Raw genomic sequence first — 24,635 nt, 5'->3', positions numbered from 1 at the left:
ATAGAATTTTCCTCAAATTTGCTATGTTTTTGTGGCGAACAAACTCCAAAATGCTGTGCATTAAGAGTTAGCATTCTATTTTAGTGGTACTTCCAGAGAATTTATAGTCCATATGATGTTAGCCACAGAAATCACATCCTGATGTAATCTGCGATGGGCTCAGATGGACAGTGCCTCATAATGGAAAAATCGGCTGGCATTGGGAGCAAGATATAAGATAGGACGAAAAATGGAAGCCATCAAAGGCAGAGTACTGTCAAACTGGGCAGCAACCAGGAGAGGAGACAAGAGAAGGGTAGAATCACACTGTCTCTGACAATCTGACCGCAGGGATAACAAGGTCAGCAAGACCTTGACAGCATACAGACTCGTAGCCATTAAGATCGGGCTGACACTGCTGGAAGACATGATCCACGTCTGGAACCTTGGCAAAAAGACCCATTGGATAAAATGTTGTGATGCAATTATTGGCGGACATGTAGTTAGGGCTGTGCAATATCACAATATTTTTTAATATGATTTAATGTAGAATTACATATATATTTATAGTGCAGTTTCATCAGAAGTAGAGTTTGAGAAGCAGAACCTGACTGACCCATATTCAGTTGATTTAGCCGTTTGACAGATTAACATAACTTTCAGTACTGACTGTCTGAGTGGTTAATTAGCTTAAGTTGTAGTAAACTTGCTGTAAATACTGCTGCTAGGGCTGCCAAATTTCTCAACCCCAAATGATGGACACTTTCTTGCAGGTGCCCACACAGAGCAGATGACCAACAGTGCCGTCAACGTGGAAACTGCTCCTGTATAGATTCAGCTGCAGTGTAAAGATCACGTTTGGCAAGGCAACTGAAGTACTGCATTATGGGATCTGTAGTTTGTGTGTTATCAGCGCTTCATATCGGCAGGCAATTCTAATATATCTAAGTGATGTCACGGGATTTGGCACGTGGACTGCGAGTCTGACACCCCTGACCAGCCTAGAAGTTTGTTACTGCTCACCACTAGTGGCCAGTGCACACACGCACACCAATAGTCGCGTCTCATTGCAATGTTTGGATGACTTTTGGCCAATGAGGCTGAGATTGGAATACAACTGCCCCAGAAGGGACAAATAAAAATCACCCGTATTTCAGGATGTCCCGGACAATTCAGCCAAAACAATTAAATACTAACCTTCTCCATTTTTAGCATACTGTCAGGACTTGGACATTGGGGCCGGAGTTTGTATTGTGTGTCTGTGTGTTCTACATGTCGTCAGTAAACCCTGTCCTGTGAAGTTGTGCATTTGCCATGCCATGTCGCCACTGCCATGACACCTAAAGCAAATGGCAAATGCAATAGATTACCATAAACAGAGAAGTTAAAATATTAATGGCACCTCCTGGAGTAATAATCCATCACAGTTACTTAATAAATTCAAAGTTTATTATTGTGCTACCCTTCTAATATTATGATTATGATTTATGATGACTAGTTTTGTTCTTCTGACAGGAATAATGTGTGTTTTGGGCCAATAACCCTCACATTTTTCATATTATTTAAATTAATTATGATTTGAAGACTCATAATCACAATATAATGTGTAAGCAGTGAATCCAGCCCTCAGCTGAGAAGAAAATTCCATTAGGTTCCTCCAGTCGGGGGGGTCTTTAATTCCAACCACAGGGATAGTAGTAGGAACAGCCCGTAGGAACCTCTGTGTGAGTGTGTTTCTGTACAGACTGATTGACATAGCTTGTGTGTAGGTGGATAATTCCCTCGCCCACCCACACCCTTTCTCTCTCTGAATTCGTGAACCCGGCAGCATGAGGCGGAATGTGCATCGTGACGGGGTGCTAAATGTCCTCTAACCCAGAACGCCGACATCTCAGCGGTTAGAGGGAACCGGCACTGGCCGCGCAGGATGGAAGCCTGGCTGAAATGCACTCATCAGCTGTCAGGCTGCTGAAGAGCATCAGGCTGTGCTGTCACCTCCGCAGCGTTGTGAGCTCGTCTGACAGACGGCGGGGAAATCACATGCTTATCCGCTGTTCTAGCGCATGAAAGAATCTCCTCCTCCTCCTCCTGCAGTGAAAAAGCCGTGACAGCAGACACACATACACACATTGCTGGATGGGATGGGTCTCTGTGTGTGTTTGTGTCATTGCATGCATTTGTATTAATGTGCAGTTGATTTTGTGTGCACTGTGTGTGTATATGTGTGAATATGTGGTGTGTGTGTGTATGTAGGTGATGAAGCTGAGGAAACTAGCCCAGCAGATAGCGAACTGTCGACAGTGTCTGGAGCGCTCCAGCGCCCTCATCACCCAGGCAGAACACAGTCTGAAGGAGAACGACCACACCCGCTTCCTGCAGACCGCGCGGAACGTAGCAGAAAGGTAAACGCACAGAGATCCCTCTCCCCGCGGGGCCCGATATCCAGTCACGCGGCTCCGCTGTATTTACTGCTGCAGTAGGCTGCCAAGGTGTTGTTTATCTGGATTATCGAACAGCCAACATTTTATTTATACTCACTGCCCACCTGACTCTACACTTTCTGCATTTTTTTTTTTTTTGAGGGTTGCCATGGCCACTGCCTCATCGCAGGTCCTCATTCCGGACGTGAATCTGAACGAGGCCTTCGACAACTTTGCACTCGACTTCTCGAGAGAGAAGAAGATTCTGGAGGGTCTAGACTATCTAACAGGTGAACTGTGCTAAAATGATATCACCGTTATGACCTACTACTTCACAACAGATATCTGTAGTCATAGGCAAGTCTAAATACAACATATTTGTAAATCTATCATGTAAATGGGCCCAAAGCATCTGCTACTCAGTCAGACTTTATTTGATAGAGAGGGGGACTGATCAGCACAACACAACAAATTGGAATACCATGCCCTCATCTTGTGCATACACTACCAATCAAAAGTTTCGACACACCTACTCATAAATGAGTCTTTATTTTTTTTTTTAAGACTTTATCATTAGTATTTTCTTAATATTTTAGGCTGAGCAGTGAATTTCTGCCTTCTCCCAACTACCGTGCGTTAGAAAGTGGAGATGGTTTTTCCAACAGGATAGTTTCTTATGTTAATGATCATATCATGAAGATGCTTATGATGATGATAATAGTGTGCAATCATGAAAGAGAGGCAGCGCCGATTGTTAAGACATGCTTCTTTTCCTGTATTTAGTTTCTCAATAATTTGTCATTGTTGCCACAGTAACTGATACTGCCTATGTGCGGTTAGGGTACATTGAATATGGTTGATTTTTTATGGCAGGCAAACCTATTTTGACTTTTGGGAGTATCATAATTTAATATGCTGATTCAACTGCTCTACACATTATCATTAATTCTGGTGAGGTAGAACACCTAGGTTTATCCCTTGTACATGGGCTGTATTGCATGCTATTATATTATATTATATTATATTATATTATATTATATTATATTATATATAATGGTACATAAGCACAAAGCAAAGGGCCCTTTAACCAGTTCCCTCAGAACACATCTTGTCATTTGTTGTTGACATTTATAGATTTTCCTGTCTTTCCATTGTTGTGTTCACCACTGATCAAATTATGTAAAATACATTTGAGAAATTATCCTCTTACACATTTATTTGCTGGTTTTATTCAGTTATGGGGTGTAGCCTAGTGGGTTAGTCACCCCCCTATAAACCAGAAGTCACAGGCTCAAACAACATTTGCTACCATTGTGTCCCTGAGCAAGGCACTTAACCCTGAGTGTCTCCAGGGCGACTGTCCCTGTAACTACTGATTGTAAGATGCTCTGGATAAGGGCGTCTGATAAATGCCACAAATGTAAATTATGCATAAAGGGGTCCCTCTAGATTTGTATAATAAATTATTATTTACATAATTGTTCTGCTCTTATAGTCTCTTCAGTGGTGGCCTAAGGCTTTTTTTAAACATATACATTTTTATGACTGCAGGGGAGCAGCCATAATGAGTCAGAGAACCAGGACAGAGATGGCATTAAATGTTACTTGAAAGTAGCACGAGGTCACACAGGCAAAACAAGACAGTGTGTGTGTGTGTCTGTATGTGGGTGTGTGTTTATGTGTGTGTGTGCACCATATGTGCTAATTTTAATGTAAGTGCTCTCGTGTTTGTGAACAACAGCACCGAACCCGCCATCCATACGAGATGAGCTATGCACCGCCTCGCACGACACCATCACCGTCCACTGGACTTCAGAGGACGAGTTCAGCGTGACGTCATATGAGCTGCAGTACACCATCTACACCGGTCAGACCAACCTGATCAGTGAGTGACACGTATACACACACTCTCTTCACCAAACTTCACCAAACACCTCTGAATTTCTGGCTCTGTGGGTGAGGGTGGGTGTCTCATGATGTGTCGATTTCGAGTGAAAGTTCATGGAGTAGGAAGCAGCATGTGAGATGCTGTCTTCAGCATAACAAAAGAACTTCTGTTTTCAACAGCATGCTCCCTCTTTACCTCAACATCTCCCTGAGGAGCTTTCAGTGTTATATAACCGCACCTCCCAAGGACTCTCCACAGCAGCTTTTAATTCCAGAGCAGGAGCCTGCCGATTCCTGACAGCTCTTAAAAAAAAAAGATGCTCATTTATCTGTGGATGCACAGTGCACACTCTCCATTCACTGCAAACTACCTGCAGACGTTCCCAGATCTCCCTCCGTCCCGGCAGATGGCTGTAACTTACTCCTGCTCACTATAAAGAGAAGGAGAGATGGAGAGGAGCGATAAACTGCAGGGGCCAAAGCCATCAGCACCGTTCCTCGGAGGACAGAAAAAAGTGGGATGCGGCCGCTCCTGCGAGGCGCTCCTTTAAGCGGAGCGGCTAGCACATTATCAGTGGCAGCTCTCCCGAGAGGAGGAAGGCGATCCGGCCTATGAGGCTCGCGCCACGGTGGAAACTCAGGGTCGGCCCGAGTGGCTTCCATTTCAAACTGTTTGCTAAAAGCCCTGCGGGCAGCCTGCTGCTATTGGCTAATCTGTTTCTGTGTTTGGCAGACTGCCCTAATGGCCCATTTCTATATAAAACAAAATCCCCCTTTGTTCATTTTTCAACCTTAATATTGCCCTGCTCTCCAGAATGATTAAAACACGTTTTGAGTTATAGATGGTCTGAGGTGTGAGGAAGTGTCTCTTCCTGTTATATATTATATATTATATATATATAGTTTTTTTTTGGGTCTCCGGCCAGTATAATTAAAAAGAATTCTTCCAGAGGCAAAAACCCCCTCTGTGGCTAATTAACGGAACCGGAGCTGGATCAGCAGGATCTGGAGGCTATGGGGACGGACCACTTCCTTTTTCCACCAAGCCTGATACAGCAATCTTTGTGGAGCCCTGCAGGCTGATGGATCAGGACCGAAGAGCAGGTGGCCTACTGCAGACTACTTGAGTCTGGCCGGGTTTCAGCCCTGACCACATAAGCTGTTGCTCACTGTTTGTGAAGTGTCGTTTTTATCAGGGTTTCAGCAGAGTATTTAAAAGTCTTTAAGAATTGTCTATTACATAGACAAATGACAGAAAGAGGCTCAAACAGGGAGATGATCTAGTCTTCTTTTTTGACCTCTGACCTATTACCTTTAACCACAAAGAAACACAATGAAGCTGCTTTTTTTACATTCAGATAGAGATTGATATTGGACATGACCTAAGTGGGTCTCTCCTATTTCCTGTCTTTTTTTCCAGTCTTTTCTAGTTTGATATGAGGACTAACATGTTGTCACCGATCGAGTGGATTATGAGCATTGATGCTTTTCTGGAACGTCTGTGCAGCCCTTCGACTTTTCTCCCTCTTTCCCAATATTCTCTCTGACTGTGTCTTTCTTTCATCTGTCTGCCGTTGCCGTCTCAGACAGACACGCTGAGTCTGGAGCTGCTCTCTCACTCTGTCTCTCCAACTTTCTCATTCTCTTACTCATTCACAGAGCCACTTTGAAGGCTAGAACTTGATTTCAAAGGGTTGAAATCAAATGCATTTTAAATACTGTTGTTGTTTTTTTTTGAGGAGGGCATGGAGATACACATTCCAGAGAGACTTCTGCCGCATGTCACACTGCTGGGTTCAGATTTTATGCTTGTATCTGTAACTTTAACTCTTTATTTATACAATGTGGTTTTGTTATTATTTATGAATGCTTTTGCCATCTTGTCAATTATTCAGAAGTCAGCCATGCCATGAGAGGCATTAAAGTTCCTCTGAGCCTGAAGTCACAGGACAGTCAGGAAACCTTCATACACCGATATTTATCATTTGGTCATTGATTTATATTCACAGTAAAAAAAAAATATATATATATACAATTTTTTATTAAAAGAATGCTTTTCATTACAAATTTTTTCATTAAATTTTTACTTTTTATCAAAGCTTAACACAATCATGTATATATATCGCACATATATCACAATTACATACATTATTCATTTATGCAATCCAGCCACTGGGGACGCACATAAATTGGTGCTGGTTCCAAGCCCGGGTAAATAAGGTGGGTTACATCAGGAAGTACGTCCAGCATAAAACTTTTGTCAGGCCAGGTCTGCGGACAGCAGACTGCAGACTGGTTAATTCCACTGTGGCGACCCTGAAAGAAGACAGTTTATTAATATAGCAGGGCAACAATATACCAGTGGCTCACTACAACATTGTGCATGTACACAAACTATCTTACAGTAGAGTAACATGAATAATTTGCACTTATTTTTTAAAGACATTGCTTCTGGTTGTGAATACTTAAAAAAGCATTACATATACACAGACTGTATAGAGATGCCGAATGACAGTGTCGTGACAGTGTGTGTCATTGCCGCTGTAGTAATAGGGACTGATGCTTGAAGATTTGCCTGAGGCTCCTCATGCTATGAGCACTATGGCTGTGTGCTTGGTTGTACCTGCACTGTTGTTTCTACACCGATATCAACCAAAGAAGAAGAATTTTCTTTTACCAGGCCAATATCACCTTGCTTTGCATTAGATCAATGGGGTGTGGGGTTGCTGACCCCTGCGTTTGTACCACTTCAGGTCTCTATAATTCAGTGGACAGCTGGATGATGGTGCCCAACATCAAGCAGAACCACTACACCGTCCACGGGCTGCAGAGCGGCACGCGCTACATCTTCTACGTCAAGGCCATCAACCAGGCCGGCAGCCGCAACAGTGAACCGGCTCGACTCAAAACCAACAGTGAGTGCACACACCCGCACATGCACAAATTGTAATATATTCATTGTTACTGCTCATGTCATGGTCTGCATTAGTACTTGATTCTGATTGGCTGGTAACTTAGCACGCTAGCCATAGGTTTGCAAAGTAGTCCATGTCATCATGAAAGAGAATTAAAGAGCAACACGTCTGAATCTTGATCAGTTTATTTGATTTTATCAGCAGGAACAAACTAAGGATAAAGGCAAGTGTGTATGCAAAATGTATTTTTTTTTCCAAAATGTCAGGTTTTCCTGTCTTTATTAGCCACGTGGACATCCATAGTATATAAATCTTTTGGACACGTATAAATCTTTTGGACGTTATCCAGATACACTTTAATTTCTGGTAAAAAGGCTGAAATTACAGCACTCAGTCCTCAATTGCCCACCCAGTAACCAGTGTAAATGGCATTAGGGCACCCAAAAAGGGAAACAGCATCGGCCGGGCTCAGATGGAGTATTGCATCAGAAAATGTTGCGGGTGAGAAGTCTGCAATGTGCAGTTTAGTGCTCTCTTTAGCAGCTGTAAAAAAAAGAACCCCCACCCCAGCCCCCCTCCATCTTTTCTCTCCTACTTTGAAATCGTCTCATTACTGCTTTTCTGGCCTTTACTGCATTACACCAGGGTGACATTGAAGCAGCAAAAACACATAAAAAAATACCAATATAACTGAACGAAATTCAGCAATCAATTCATTAATGTGTTCATTGTTATTTAAAAGGATTTTCTGCTGCATCTCGTAGGCAAACTGGTCACCTGTCTCTCTTTGAAGTGTAGTGGGCACTTAGAGAAGAACCATGTGCAGCTAAATGAGACCAGAAACCTGAAACTGAATGAGCCATCGAGCCATTTCTTTCAGCACGATCTGAGCAATTCACATCATTTATGATCACCGGACTGAATATTGTAGCCCGGCAGCTGTAGATCATGCTGATCTACTCGACACCCACTGGACCCTCTTCAGACACACCTCTCTCCTTCACCTACCCTGCTGCCTGCTCGCATTCATCCATGTTATACAGCCTGTGAAGTGCGGGCCAGGGTCACCCACTCTGTCGTTTGATGTAGGACAAGCCCCCGCAACCCACCCAGCCTATTAGTGTCCTTCTCAGTGAATCTCAGCACAGCAAATGGATTTGAGTTTGATGTGCAGGGTATCATAGAATCAATTATTTCATCCCCTTTCAGTAATAAACCTAATCTAAAATTGGGGCTCAGGAAACTGGGACCAGTTCTGTATAATTGTGTATTGTTTGTGTGTAAAGTCTGCAGCTGCAAAGTTGCTGTGTAGTTCGTTTTGTAAATGAGTGTTAATGTGCAATGACACAGGAAATTTGTAACCTTGGGAAAAAAAAAAGCATCACGGTATGTTGCATGGTTTGGTTTCCCCTTTGGAAACACGAACCATCAACTGTTCACATTTTCTCATGGTTCTGCTGGTTTGAGGAGGACCGTGGTAGAGAGGTAGAGATATTTTGGCCTACAGAACGAGGAAGATCCTGAAGCTCTTCACTCGTATTCCTACCCCCTCAATCCAGAGCCCCCGCATCCACACATAAGAGCTCTTTGCTCCACCGTTCCCTGTGCAGCAGAGTTAAGTTGAGTGTAAATGTTGGAGGTAAATGTTTCATGAGGCAGCAAGTGAAGTTTGACTCCTGCTCTCTGAATTCTCCAGATTGATTCACTGAGCTGCTGCTACAGACCTACATGTTTTTTTGTTTTTTAGAAAAATTATTTTTCAACCATCGGTTCATTACCAGAACATTTTAATTTTAACAAAGCTTGGGCTTTGTGCACAAAGTGAATTATCACACAGAGTATCTCTGGACTACACACTGAAAGAAAGGTCTTTCAGCATGTCTAGTGATAGCACATATCTGGATGTCTCCTCTTCTGTCAGTGTGAATCTTATTCTCTATTTTTCATAATGTAGCAGATGCCTCAGCGTCACTGATGTGCCTAATTAGCCAGTCTATTAAAAATAATAATAATTACTGGTTGAACTGTGTGAATGGAAGATCTAATATTCTTTGTCATCCATTCAATGCCTTCTGGGTTAAGGACAGAAAGCAGAAAATTAAAATACATTTTAGTATTTTTGGTAGAAAAAAATGTTGTGATTATCATTATGATGCACAGCAAGTGCACAGTGCACACAACGAAATGTCTTACTGCGTTTGAACCATCACCCTTAGTGACCAGTGGGCAGCCACAAAAGAACACTGGAACACTGCAGGCCAGACATTTGGATGCGTTCTAGAACAATACGTTTTTAGAAACACATGCAGCTGTTATATTCTGCAGTAACGCAAAGGCTGAAAATATTGCTATGAAGGATACGGTGAATCTGCCATTTTAAAGGCAATGTATGGTGCTGGTTTACAAACATAGTTTAAGCGTCCATTTGGAACAATGCAGCAATTACAGCTAAAACTATGTGTGCAGTCTCTGTCCAGACACAGAGATGCAACAAAGACGAAGAGATTTAGAGATTTTATTATATATTAAACAAAAACAACTGATGCGAAGCCCAAACGCTTCGGAAGGCAGAAATTCTCTGCTGGCTGCAGCTGTGGAAACGACAGAGCGGTCCTCTCATGTTCACCTTCCTTTACCCGGCCCCCTGTCAATGCAAACCACGGCCAAACCACTACTTTTTTCAGGCCTCCAATCACAATCCAGAATGGGAGGAGTCAATCGTGCTTAGATTACCTACAAACCAGCAAGAAACACACACAGGGAGCCAGGGAAACAGGCACAACGCCACAATGGAACGTCATGATGTTCATTGATGAAGACAGCACATGTGTCCTCTCTACATGTGTCCAGATATTCCATCATTAACAGACATTTTCAGCTACCAGAGTTATATACAACATGGGCCGGAGTTTTGATCAGTGCAGAAAACCTTTGCTTTATACATAAAACATTGTATACTGTATACATAAAACAACATACTGTATTGTATGTTGTTACATTATGCTTCAAAACCAATTATTATTTTAAAATATTTCTTTTTTCTTGTAATAACAATAATGAATTTTTTGCCTGTGCCATTGTTCAAATTGACTTATTTTGTCCCACCACCTCTGAACTTTTAGCTGCTAAACAACTAATACAAAGAAATGAAATGAAGTGATTGTCGGTGTGAAACACTGCAGCACAACACACGGTGACACAAACAAATGTGTCCTCTGCATTTAACTCATAACCCTTGGTGAGCAGTGGGCATGATAGACAGCAACCTTCTGATTACAGGTCCGCTTCCTGACCCACTAGGCCACTACTGCCCAACGTGAAAGTCATACAAAATTATACCTGGAGGTTGTTTAAAGTCAACTCACAGACTAACCTCCAACGTGCTTGCCGGGAGTGGCATGTTATATTATCAGACTCGTCACGTGATGTTCGGCCTGTCACGTGTCGCTCTCGGCCCCCGCCCGTCCGTCCCAGGGAGGCGCAGCGTTTGAACAAGGCTGCGCTCGCAGTGATAAGCAGTTCAAAGACGGGAGCGTGGAAATGCCAGCTGACTTCCAGCTGCCTGCAGCCTCTTACGCTAATGCTCCCAGCAGCGATTACGGGCTCACGGCAGTGGGAGGGGCCTGCGCCGTTGCTCATTAAGCCCGTCTGGGAGAGGCTGGAGGTATCCAAGGTAAAAAAAAAAAAAATGTCAGGACTTGGTGAGGTTAACCCCCAGCTCTGCACTCCTTCTCCTGTTCCCACTGCCCCAGGATTATCCTCACTTCCGCAGCCCTCCGCCTACCCTCCCTCACTCAACTTTTCAACCAGTTAGTGCAGGGCATTTGCTCTGAGAGATTTTTCTCAGCTACATCCCCGCCCCGTGTCATGTCTCCGAGTCTCACGCGTCGTTCTGCTCACAGGTCAGCCCTTTAAACTCGACCCCAAGACGGCCCACAAGAAACTCCGGCTGTCGAACGACTGCCTGACCATGGAGAAGGACGAGAGCTCCCTGAAGAAGAGCCACACCCCCGAACGTTTCAGCAGCACGGGGGCGTACGGCACAGCAGGGAACGTTTTCATTGACAGCGGCTGCCATTACTGGGAGGTGCTGCTGGGAGCTTCTACTTGGTGAGTGACGTTCCCACTCAGCAAACAGGGAGAAGAGGAAGAGACGAGGAATAAAAGTCATGGGTTTGAAGTGTGCTCCTCTAGTAGGGTGATTGGCTCATATATTAGTGTTATTGTTCAGGCTTCTGCTTTAACTGTTTAATCTTTTTAGTGATACTCAGTTTTGATACAGTCTTGCAATTTAGAATAAAGATGGAAATGAGCTTGATAACTGAAGAACACAAGGGAGATTTTTTTTTATTTTTTGCCATGTTCCATTCCTGTAAACGTGATATTTCATGAACAATGAAGTTCTTCAGATCCGGTACATTCTTGTGGACTCTAGACTGAATTTAAAATGACCCTGAATAATAGACGAACAATTTTTCAAATGCAAGATAACAACACTTTTTCCGACTTATTTGGCAAAAAGGACCATTGTGATCATTCGAATCAGGTGAGGTTCATGTGAACATGGAATTTCAGGAATATTTTGAGGAATTTCTCAAAATTTGGTTCAAGCGTTCAGCATTCCGCTCTCCAATGTAACCCAAAAAGGGTTCTGACAGAGGCCTACAGAAGAAAAATCTCCCCCTCTACCCACCTCCAGAGTAGGACGAGCATGCCGCAGTAGGTGCCACTGCAAGGTTGATATCAAATATTCCGTTCTCATCCAGGTCCTGAGAAGGTTGAGGGTTTTCTCCAGCCTGAAGGTCCCGCTAGCCTTAGCACCAAACGTCTGGAGTGTTTAGGAGACCTTCTGGCACATCTCACACTGGTCCGGCTCAGCAGCACAGTCCAGAGTTGCTTGAAGAAACAGAGTTAAATTTAGGACGGTTTGATCTGAGTGATTTACACTGCAATGCTAAGATTACCGTTATATTGACACAGTGGCTCCGGCAGCCACTAGGACAGCGAGGGTGAGCTTTTAATCGCAATGTGTGTGCATTAGTAAGGGGCTTTAGCAGAATGCTATACTGAACAAATGTGTCTGTAATGTAATATAGTCTGTCTCCCTGTAAATTATTCATGTCAGTATAGGCATAACTCATATTTCACCAGAAAACACTTACCATTTATTAAGCATTTTAAATTATTAAACATTATGTACATTAACATATTTTTTGTAAAATGAAGTTAAAAACCATTGTTGGACCCTTTGGTGACACTTAATTTTCCTTGTCAAGAGGAACAGCTGTCATATTGGGATTGTTACATGAATATGCATCGGCATCATCCAACCTCTTCACTCCAGCTGTTTGAATTTGTGCTCCCTGAACTCTCCACGACACACTTAGTCCAGCACTGAATTAAAGGTGGAGGCCATCAGTGCCTGTTGGCAAAGTGGTGATTTAATCATGAGCAGAGAGTGCACTGTTATATATAGCTAGTGTAGTATTCTTCTTCTTTCTTTTTTTTTCTTCGAACATACTTACATCACAGTGTTGAGGTTGGATCGAATTGTTATGCAACACATTGGCAGGCTGCTTAGACATCAATAAAATTGTGCATCTCCTAAGGACCCCTCAACTGAGGGTTCATTGATTGCCGTATCCTTGGTTTTCGTGTCTAGACACATGTAATACATATGGATTAGGGTATGTCTGTGTAGGACTGTCAGCCACCTGAATATCTGGATATCGCCTCACCAGCGATTTAACCGCCATTTTACACCCACCCACACCTCGACCTGTGTGACCATTCACGGCGAGCCCCTAACAACCCTCATCATTTTTTGCATCCTTACATCATCACATATGCGTTCAGATGCAATGTTAGCTATGTTGAACAGGCACCTTTGTCTCACAGGTATGCTGTGGGTGTGGCCTACAAGTCAGCACCGAAAAACGAGTGGAGCGGCAAGAACTCCTCCTCATGGGTCTTCACTCGCTGCAACAACAACTTCATGGTGCGACACAACGGCAAGGAGCAGCTGGTGGAGGCATCGCTGCAGCTGCGGCGTCTGGGCGTGCTCCTGGACTACGACAACAACGCCCTGGGCTTCTACGACGCCATGAGCGCGCAGCACATCCACACCTTCCAGGTGTCCTTCCTGCTGCCCGTCGCGCCCACGTTCATGATCTGGAACAAGTCGCTCATGCTGCTGTCCGGCCTGCCCGTGCCCGACTTCGTGGACTGTCCTGAACAGCAGGAGGGCATATGTCGACAGCAAGAGTCGCCGTACATGTCAGGCATGAAGGGCTGTCAGTGAGGGGAGTGGAGACGTGGTGCAAGAAAAAGGGGGCGGGGCCTGGTTTAGAAGCCATCGGCCCACACCAGCCTCGTACCAAACAAGGATGCATGGCCAACACTGGATAATGGAGAAGCGTCATTGTGGCTTTTTCCTCCTCCCCCTTTAACAAGACTTCCTGTTTCCTCTCTCTTCTTCCTATATTTCCTTTTCTCACCCATCTCAACTTTATTTTTCTTTTCAGTTTCAGTAATGCATTTAGTTCTGTGACTGAAGTAGCTTATAACAAAAAAAGAAGAAAAACACACTTGCATCATGTGACTACTAGTTTTGTATCATATGACCTATATTAATTATATGATTATTATGATTGCGGACAAAAGAAACGATTGAAATGTAAAGTATTTATGACTAACTGGTTGGTTTTTGCTGTGTTCATGAAGCACTTTTTAGGACCCCCCCCCCCCCCCCCCCCCTTCCGTGTAGTTCAATCGATTTGAAGAGGTAGTTAGAATATTATGGGTTCATGTTTTTGATTTTAAGAGAGGGTCAACTTAAATTATCTGATGGATTTATATCTCACAGGTTTTATCAAATTCAGGGATGACAAGTAGATGCTCTTATTTGCAGGATGTCGAGTTGTTATGGCATGATCTGTATTTCCTTCTGTGATTTGTTCACTCTTTTGATTCACTTTATTTCGTGAAATGCATGATGGGATACATAATTTCACTGATCCATGTATTTAACCCAGGTGTGTAACAGTGATTTTTTTTTTTGTTTGTTTTTTTTGTTATAAATTATGGAATTATGAATTTATGTTTCACTTCTGAAAGCAATACAGACTAAATATCCTTTAGTGACTTCCATGCTTTTCTGACACGTCTAACGTGCATCATTTCAGTAGAGAAATCATTTCCATGGGGCAGGGCTTGCGTTGAGGTGTTCAGGGTTTGAAATATAAGGGTCCAACAAAGACAATCAATTGTTATAATGCAGGCAAAAAAAATGTGTGTAGCAAGTTGCGCTAAAAAAAACGAATGTGTGGAATAGCATGCAATACTAATAGCAGAGACTGTATTTTTGCATAGGCGTGAATGCGTTGTTGTTGTTTTCTGTGTAGTTACCATGGGAACAGACACATGATGTACTACTGACCGCGTCGCTCGCAGCCTCTGACACTGCTGGTCAAAGGGTCACGACTCCTTCCGCATAAGTCCACATTTTACCTTATCAGTTCAGAGTGTCCATCATTCAACTGGCACAAGGATGGACTTATGGGACCAGGGACCAGGGTTCTTCTTTTTGACTCAACTTATTAAACATATTTTGAGCACTTTTTGTCATTTGCATGGTTGCTATGCAGGTTCACTCCGGGCAAGTTGCTGTGGAAACGCGCTGGTGGGGAAAGTGACAGTTCAGCACATTGCTATGAAGGGATCATGTCCATGATAAAATGACCATATTTTCTGTGTGCCGGTATATAAATACACTCATTAGACAAATACGAACATGAGAGAGGCTGTTCATACATCTCATGACAGTCATTTTCATGCCATTCCTCTCAATTTCTTAAGAACCGGTCTGCAGACAATTAACCTTTTGATATTTCAGATTTTTATTAAATTATAGAAATAGATGCGATCATCAGCTCCTGTTTTAATGAACATATGAGTTTTATTGAGAAAAAAAAAAGAATGTATGTCATAGGATGAAATATATTAATAATGTATAATATATTATATATTATATATGAACTATTGTTATTTATGTGAAATTAAAGTCCAATTAAAAAGTCTGATCCCGAATGTTCTGCATTGTTGTTTGTGGCATGTTTTTTTTTTTTTTTTTGCACTGTCCTTCAGACAGACAGCAGCATGGCCCTGGAAGGCCGTCCTCCTCCCCAGGTCACTCCTGTTCCTCAGCAGCCATGGCTGCCAGCGCTCTGGCACAAATCCTGCAAAATAGCAGATTGCTTCTGAACACACAGGCGTGTGAGGGACACGTTTCCCTCTCCTGGTTTCGGTTCGGGCGCTGGAATGAGGATGCTAACGGGAGCAAATGAATGGTATCTGCATGAAAAACGCTTCATCATGGCACTCGCTCTGCCCTATCATACCACTGCAGTGCGCCGTTGCCCTTATCTCCGTGCCTTCATGCATGCTCCGAGATTTACAGGCGAGGGCTATATATCGACAAGAAACACATTACAATGCATGATATATTGTGCATCCTTACTGCAGAAAAACTACGAAAACCGCTTTAAAATGTTAAGCATTATTTAAAATTATATTGCATTTGTGTTTTGCAACAGGGGTATTTTTCCACAGCTGTTATATGCAAAAATGCTAAATATGGCTACCTCCAAAAAGTATTGGTACAGCAAGGCCAGTTAATCCTTTTTTTTTCTGTGCATCATCGTTTGTGTATGAGATGAATATAAAAAGGGAGATCAGAAAGAATATATCTAACCACACAGTCTTGAAACAGTGCTAAATACTTGATATTTGGTTGTATATATGCTGGGTTATGGGTTATATGCTTCAAGCATATAACCCATAGACAGGGCAAAGTACCATCCCTGCACCTTTAATGGCGCAATGTAAACTTCACTTTCACGCAATCAGATTCCTTGTTTCTTAATTTTTAATACTTTTATGGGCTTTTACCACAGTGTTCTTCAGTCATGGTCTGTTTTCCAGGTTACTACCTTTAGTATTCTCTTCAGGAGAGTACATGTTCATTTGGCTTGTATTTACACCCCCCCCCCCCCCCCCCCCCCCACACACACACACACACACACACACACACACACACACTTTAATTAATTAATTTATATATATATATATATATATATATATATATATTACAAATCTATTAATTAATATATATATATTAAACCTTGCTACTGGTTCCTATTGGAGCATCCAGCAGCTTTTGAAGACAGCATGACCACATTTGGACCCATTTTACGATGTGGTGTTGATAAGTGGAGCAGCATGTCCTCAACGTGAGTCTGTTACCACACTGCTGAAGCCCAGCACTTGAAAATCTTAATTGCTTAACTCCCTTTCCACCAACTGCTTCATCCCTCCAGTGAAATTGTCTATTTTTCTTCTGTTGTTGTTGTCTTTCTTTTGTACTGCCAGGGAAAAAAAGAGATGAAAAAAAAATGTAAATGCCTCTTTTATGATTAGGAGAATATTAAATGTGTTCATGCTGAAGAGGGAAAAAAATGAAGTCTGCTGAGTTTAACGCTACTACAGCGTGTTTAGAATGTGATGACATGGCCCAAACCTGATCCCTTGCTCTGTCACCTGATCTGTCACCCAGCAACCATAATTACATTTCTAATTTGTTGTAATTAAGGACTTTAAAGCAGCTTGTTAAATCATATGTCACCTCGTCTCCTAATGTAGTGCATAGCAACAACTTAATTAAACAAGCTTGAAAATGCATGACGGGCACTTATTACAACTTGTTAACCCATTAGAACCCACCCTCTACTGCACACGTCCACGTGTCACAGTCTCTTCTCTCCCGGGTCCATACAGCATGTAAAACAGCAAACACTTTCCTTCATTTTGATGATGTAGCAATTACGTTTACAGCTAAACGCATGGCCAGATTTGATGCTTTAGAAAACACGGCATAAGCCCAGCTCATTGGCTGACATTTGCGCTAGACCATTTGCAAAAAAAAATTGTAATTGGCCAGATGGTTCACAGGGGAATTAGGATTTGATTGGCTGACGCTTGAAAAGTTGAACAATTATTTAAATTTATGCCACAATAATCTCAGCCAATGCTATTGAGCTTTTCATGGCTGCCCACTGCTCACCAAGGGTGATGGGTTAAAATCAGCCCCGTGTGCTGTGCTGCAGTGTATCACAATGACAAAAACAATCACTTTCATCATCTTCTTTCTTATGTGTGAGTGTACCCATATCGTGTTGTGAATGTCAAGCAGATTTCCATTATTGTAGACACTGCTGGTCAAATATTATTCCCATAATGGTTTCAAAAACAACCACTGAATATTCAGTTTCATTCAGGATCTGGTCCCAGTATCACATAAGATGATCCTTTATTAGTTTCACAAAAATTACAGCAAATTTATGACAAATTGGCAGGCAAATCTATAACAATCTATGACATAATTTTGCAAAATTAAAACTGCAATAATAAATAAAAACTTGACAATGACAAAGTTGGTGCATGACATATTATACAGTAACATAATAAAGACATAATAAGCTCATACATGAAGCCTTCATTACCAAATTGATCATCAATAACAATTACAATATACTACTATCTCTTTATTAGCATTTACCATTAGCATCTTAGACATGTTGAAAAACTGCTGAAAGCACTTTGAACCTGAGTTGGAGTGTTTTAAATATTTTGGTGGTGGGACGAAGAGCAGCTGGAGAAATGATATGCAACATTTCACTGTCATTGAGAGGTTAATGGAAAGATTAAGGGTTCAGGTTAATGATATACTCAGTCAAAGTCAAATGGTTTACTGGATTCAAATGAATCCGGAGAAGTTCCTGTGCTTCAGGACTTGTGTGTGCATTTCATATTTACCTGTTCAACCTGGAGAAGAGGCTGTCCTGCCAGATCGGCTCATACGGGCTTTTGCAGACAGCCCTGGTGCACAACGTATAAGACCGAGTGGGGGACGACCGCAAGCAGTCGGAGTTAATGAGTGGAAAAAGGCGATCAGCCCACAGCTCGCCGCGCTCTCCTCCGCACCTGCAGCATCTGCTCCTTCTGACATCCTTGCAACCCTACAGCTGCTTTGGTGCAGGGCTGCACCCCTCTCACGTGCCAATGCACCTTCCAGGGCATCAAAATGGTCAACGTTCTTCAGGCCAATTAAACCTGTGACCTTCAGAACTTTCCGTCACAGCGCTGGCTTATCCAGCCTTCACAATATTATTATAAATGGCTGCATCCAGATCCCATCTGCACCGAACAAGGACCAGCTTTCGATATGAAATCCATATGAAATGGCAGGTTTGCTGCTCATTACTTCAGCATTTTTGGGTGCACTTTTGGAAACAGGTTCTGGAGTTGACGATACTAAAAAAGCAGCTCTAATGTGAGCATGACAATTTTTTGGGGAATTAAAAAATTGCCAGTACCTATACAGGATAAGCATTTTTTTCTGAATTCAAAATTGCCCAATTTAGTTTTGAGACAACAGTGCAGCCGGAATGAATATTTGTATATATGTTTCTTACTGGGTACATTTGCTTTAAATTTCCTTTGTGTGGTGTGTTGAAGATTTATGCACATTAGAGCTTGTTTAAGTTTGTTATTAAATAGATTTTAATCTATGAATGGAAGAATGGGAAAGAAAGGGCGTGATGAAAGAATAGTTATATTAATTATATATTTATTTATATTTATTATATTTATTTATATTTATTAAATTAAAAGTAAGTAATATTTTGAGCTAATTACTTGGTTATTTTCAATAGTTTAGTCAAGCAACACATACATATATTTGAGGTAAGCTATACCTTCTGGCCTGCCATCACCTTCAGATCCGAAGACAGGAGAGAGTATATTATCTGTAAAGATCGAGAATGAACTGCATAATACATTTTTTAAATGTATTTTTTTATTATTAATTGTATAAAAGCTCAAATTACACCGAATAAATGGCCAAAGCTACCCAGCACTCACAGCTTGAGTCTTGACAGTTGAAGGCATCTGGTCACCTTGCCCATTTTCTGATGGACGGGGCCGGGTGTGCTGGGAAATGGGGATGTGAGCAGGTATCAGATAATTATCAGCCTCGTCTCCAACCCCATTCATCTCCGGTGGGGGCATCAATCAAACAGACTACCCATATCTCTCAGGGTCTATAGTTTTTATGGCACATCCGGACAGAGAGTGATGACTCTTTATAGTGATTGGGTGGGTGGGGGAGGAAATGTGTGTTTCTGGAATTTTTATTCCAGCCGGTGTAAACAGGAACTTTGTTGAGTCGCTCCTCAGTGTTGCTAAAGAAGGTAAAAAGTGAAAACATCTGTGTCAGGGGAGTCGCCCCTCCTTTGCAAGAACGTGAACCCGCCTTGAGGAGACCTCATCAGCACACAGCATGGGAGCAGGAGGTACCATTAAGGTTTCTCCCGCAAGGTAAGATCGGAGGAAGAATTAACTTTTGTTCTCTGCATTTTCTGTCCTCAACATGCAAAACTCACAGATCTAGAGTGGAATGGTGCTTGCTGGTTATTTTGTACATTTGACGTACATTTTACAATTTCATGCAGCTGCAGCCTCATCTGCGATGATCACTGCACCCCCAGGAGCTGTGAAATGTGAAGTAAACAGAAGATGTGGGAGTACAGGGAACAGAAAGTCTTTGTATGGCCGGGCGAATAATGATTAACAGATATGTGCAGTGTTCCCGTTCCCGGGAAAATGGAGTCGAATCCCAGACCAACATCGAATTTATCTTTAACTCGGAGAAACGTTTTCTCTGAAAGCTCTTCGTAAGTGCTGCATCTGAGTGTCAACATGAGTTGTTTGGGATGCGGGTGTTGTGTCGGCTCCTGGGGACAATTTCAATCATCTGAAACCGTCTGCAGGAAAGATGGTCCTCTATGGGCCCGTTTAGGAGGGTGATGGATGCTACTGGCAGGCACAGTCAATGTCAGAGAGTTTTTTTTTTGTTTTTTTTTCAAATGGAAGTCGCTCTGTCAAAAACATTATTAACATGTCACTCTGGACTGGGTTGGTGTCCTAACTGCACTATAAACACATTCATCACCTTCAGATCAGAAGACAGGATATAGTATATTGTCTGTGAAGATAATGCAAAGTTCGTGAAACACAAATGAGAAAAGCAAGCAGTAGCTTCTAAAATGTCTATTAAACGGAAAAAACGTAGCATACAGTCTTTCATTTAAAGGATCCCAACATGACTTGTGGTGTGCCCCGGATCCGTTTTTTTTTTTCTGACACCCACCCGCTTGATGAGTGGCATCTGTGGGTGATTAGGACCCAGCACTGATGTGAGTAGAAGCTCCGAGGCATCACATATTGTCTATACATCCTAGACAAGGTCATTAAATTTCCAAGGTCATTAAAAACTTTTTTTAATACATCTTATGATACATCATGAATGCCTGAAATGGTCCATAGAAGATGAATTAAGGACTGGATCATCTGAATTCAGCACATATCCATAATTTGCTTACTGAGCTACAGCTGATTGCAATTTGCTAATTTAACTTCTAGGTCAAATATCCCTTGCATGCATTAATAATCACAGCCATGCATGTGTACAGTATTCTCCACAGACATGGGCTCTGAAATGAACTGAGGGTCAGCGTTGTGTGCTGTGGGCAGGCTCGTCTGTAATGGAAAAGAGACACATAATGGTATTCAGAGCAACAACATTACATTTACATTTATGGCATTTACCAGTAAAGTGCACTGGATTTTAGTGGTGGAAATGCGAAAACACCAGCAGCATAAAACTGGATTACCAGGGAAACATGGTTTACTGGTCTTTCATTACCATTATATCACCATGTCGAAGTTGAAGTTTATTGTCATATGTACAAAGTACAGTGTACAGAGCACAATGAAATTCTTACTTGAAAACCCCTCCCTCGCAGACAGAACACAAGACACGATACACAAGACATAGAAGACAAACTGGTGCAGCAGCAATAAATAATAGTCACAGGCTAAGTTGCATTATGTCTTGTAAGTTGCATTTAGTAAAGCGTTAGGTGACAATGCACAAATGCGTTGTTTTGTGTTCCAGTATTACAACATTGTGTGAAGAATAGATTTATTGCATATAGATAGAGAACCACAGTTAATGTGTGTTGAATAGCCTGATGGCACTGGGGTAGAAACTGTTCCTGAAGCGTATTGTTCATGTCACCATTATATCACCTGCCCCAGAAGTGACGATAAAGTCTCTCAGTATCGAGAGACACTTGAGACATTGAGACAGTGGGTAGGATGGGGAGGGGGAGTGTGTCACTTTCTCACACACTTAAAATCAGTAGTTAAAGGGACAGTGTCCCTGGAGCAACTCAGGGTTAAGTGTCTTGCTCAGGGACACAATTCGAGTTAGAAGGGTTTGAACCTTCTGGCTCCTAGGTGACTAGTTGCCCACAACGCTACTACCACCCACATGGTAAAACTACATCCATCCTGGGATGCCAAGAGACCACATGGAGACAAGGACATCAAGAATGGGACAACTGTTCTACACAAATTAAGTTGTCCACCATCTCCTCTGATTCTGGAAATAAAGCACATGACAGCTCAGCGAGCCCTCAAAAACAACTGTTCAAGTAAGACATTATTCTTCTATGTTACAGATCACAATCTTTCTCCTATAGCAGTTGGGAGAAAGTACGAAAATAAAGCAATTTAAAAAAAAAACGTGCTTCTGTGCCTCCTCCTGTCTTTTTTTGTTAGAGTTGAGACAGAGGTGACAAAGTGAAAGTGTCAGAATGTGAAGCTGAGGTATCAGTGACAATGACAAACCATATTAGAGAGCAGAGCAGAGAATATAAAATGTGGTGAGTGCAGAGAAGCTTCCCCATGTCTCTGTCATAGTTGGTGAACTCACTTGTGAGTTCACTTTAGTTCATCATTTGAAATAATAAGAACAGGGCAGCTCAGCAAGCCCTAAAAAAACAACTGTTACAGTCAACAGTGATGGGAATCCATTACTATCAGCTGCGGACAACGTTACTGTGTCCTAACAGTAAAAACTCTGGGTTAGAGGATGTTCAAATGCCACAGAAAATAAACCAAAATGATCCAGTACAAGAACGCATATGCCATTTCAACAACTTCTTTCCTAAGAAAGGCTGCTTCTGGAAAGTCTGAGATGTTTAATTCTATTTTTCTTTAAGGAACAGAGAGGGGATGGCCAGGATCTGAAGATGTCAGATCAGAAAAAACTGACAGACCACATCAATAAAAATGACAATTGAGGATGAGGGAGGTGGTGAACATGTTGCTGGGCAGAGATTTTTGATGGCAGAACAGAGAATGAGAAATGTACTGAGAGAAGATGACGGAAGTTAAAGTTAAAGTGTAGTGATTGTCACATGTGATACACAGCAGCACAGCACACGGTGCACACAGTGAAATTTGTCCTCTGCATTTAACCCATCACCCTGAGTGAGCAGTGGGCAGCCATGACAGGCGCCCGGGGAGCAGTGTGTGGGGACGGTGCTTTGCTCAGTGGCACCTCAGTGGCACCTTGGCGGATCGGGATTCGAACCGGCAACCTTCTGATCACGGGGCCGCTTCCTTAACCGCTAGGCCACCACTGCCCCAGTTTGCATGAGGGAGATGGTGAAGATTGCTTCTGGTGAAGATTGCTTCTGGTTTTTGGATAGATAGCAGACACGGAGGCAAGTGGAGATTTCTTAACCTAAGTGTGATGAAATATCATTCTTTGGAAAAATATATTGGTTCTTCAGTATATTTGATTACGCAAGGAACAGAGAGTATCAACTAAACTGAAAGGGGACCTTAGTGGCACCTTGGTGGTTCAGAATTTGAACCCAACCCAATGGTTACAATTCTGCTTTCTAACCTACAAGGCCACCACTGCCCCAATTATAAAGAAGATGGTGAAAAAAGTTACACAATGCAGTAAACTGATTAAAAATTTGCACTTACACTGGACAATTTCGGGACCTGTATCCCTCAGTTTTGTGCAGCTTTTAGGTCCAGAGCACTCTGGAGAAGGTTTTTGTTCAGGACATCCCTGTAATTGGCCACATTCATCTTTCCCTGATTGCAACCAGTCGTCTTGTCCCTGCAGCTGCAAAACACCCCCATAGCATGATGCTGCCACCACCATGCTTAACTCCCAGAGAATCTTACTTCTCACCATTTTGGAATCCTTTGGGTGTTTTTTAGCAAACTCCATGCAGGCCTTCATGGAACTCAGCCACAGTGATCTTTGGGTTCTTCTTTACCTCTCTCAGAAAGGCTCAGTTTGGCTGGACAACCAGATTGAGAAAGGGTTCTGGTCATCCCAAACATCTTCCATTTAAGGAGTATGGAGACCACTGTGCTCTTAGTGAAGCATAATTTTTTGTAACCTTGGCCAGATCTGTGCCTTGCCATCTCTGTATCTATCTCTGAGCTCTTCAGGCAGTTCCTTTGACCTCATGAGTATCAGTATAATCAGGCACAGCTGGACTCAAATGAAGGTGTAGGACCATCTCAAGGATGATGAGAAGAAATGGTCAGCACCTGAGATAAATATATGAGTGTCACAGCAAAGGGTCTGAATACTTAGGACCATGTGATATTTCAGCTTTTTGGTTAATAAATCTGCAAAAATGTCAACAATTCTGTGTTTTCTGTCAATATGGGGTGCTGTGTGTACATTAAAGGCTGTAATATAACAAACAGTGAAATTTTAAGGTGATTTTAAGGTTGTCTGAATACTTTCTGTACCCACTGTATATATCTGCTTAAAAGTTTGAAGCATTGATAATGAAAGCTGTGGAAGTCAAAAAAATATTTGTTTCTCTAAACCAAAACTAAACTAAAACTGTATATGGAAATGCATTTCCACTCTATTTCAGAACTAGATCTCCTTAAGTATTAATTTCTTCTGTTAGTTATTCTTATTCTTCAAATGCACTTCCTAGAATGCATGAATAAAAATAAAAATAATTAAAGAAATTCATTTCACACTAACATTCATGTCCATGATGATTTTAGGATCCTTCTGACCACAGAAGTGTGTCAGGTTCCCAGTGGCTACATCTTAAAACCTTGAAGCAATATATAAAATTTCTCTTACATTTTTGACTCTTGGAATCCCATTTAAACGCACATAATGACTATATTTGCCATGCAACCAATCATTATATAGCTTTATTGGCACAGTAGAAAATTTTATGTTAAAGTTTTATGGCCAAAAACAGGAACAGTGCAATGTTAATCAGTAGAAAGTGCTGATGTCCCCTATGCCGTATTTCTGTCCCAGTTTAGGCAGCACACATGCCATTTGATGTTCCAGACCATATAAATATATTTATTACGGAATATCTAATTGAATAGTTTCATTTCTGAATCCAAATTCATATTTTTGTTGTTTAAGCAATGAAGCTATAGCTGAATGTGAGGCTGT

At 42.0% G+C, this 24,635-nt stretch overlaps 1 protein-coding gene across 6 annotated transcripts in view; it reads left to right on the top strand.

The window, feature by feature from the left end:
* Positions 1-15,289, top strand: part of LOC114783535 (probable E3 ubiquitin-protein ligase MID2) — a 111,473-nt gene extending 96,184 nt beyond the window's left edge. For all 6 annotated transcript variants that reach the window (XM_028969021.1, XM_028969020.1, XM_028969017.1 and 3 more), the window contains 6 exons: positions 2,233-2,381; positions 2,562-2,689; positions 4,141-4,284; positions 7,040-7,201; positions 11,104-11,311; positions 13,100-15,289. In XM_028969021.1, the coding sequence (XP_028824854.1) occupies positions 2,233-2,381; positions 2,562-2,689; positions 4,141-4,284; positions 7,040-7,201; positions 11,104-11,311; positions 13,100-13,502 (1,194 nt within the window). In that variant the 3' untranslated portion in view covers positions 13,503-15,289. The remainder of the gene's footprint in view (positions 1-2,232; positions 2,382-2,561; positions 2,690-4,140; positions 4,285-7,039; positions 7,202-11,103; positions 11,312-13,099) is intronic.
* The last annotated feature ends 9,346 nt before the right edge of the window (positions 15,290-24,635 follow it).

Source organism: Denticeps clupeoides, unplaced genomic scaffold, assembly GCF_900700375.1.
Source record: "Denticeps clupeoides unplaced genomic scaffold, fDenClu1.1, whole genome shotgun sequence".
NCBI classification, from domain to species: domain Eukaryota; kingdom Metazoa; phylum Chordata; class Actinopteri; order Clupeiformes; family Denticipitidae; genus Denticeps; species Denticeps clupeoides.
The sequence above is the reverse complement of the archived record's forward strand: the minus strand, read 5'-3'. Positions and strand labels throughout refer to the sequence as shown.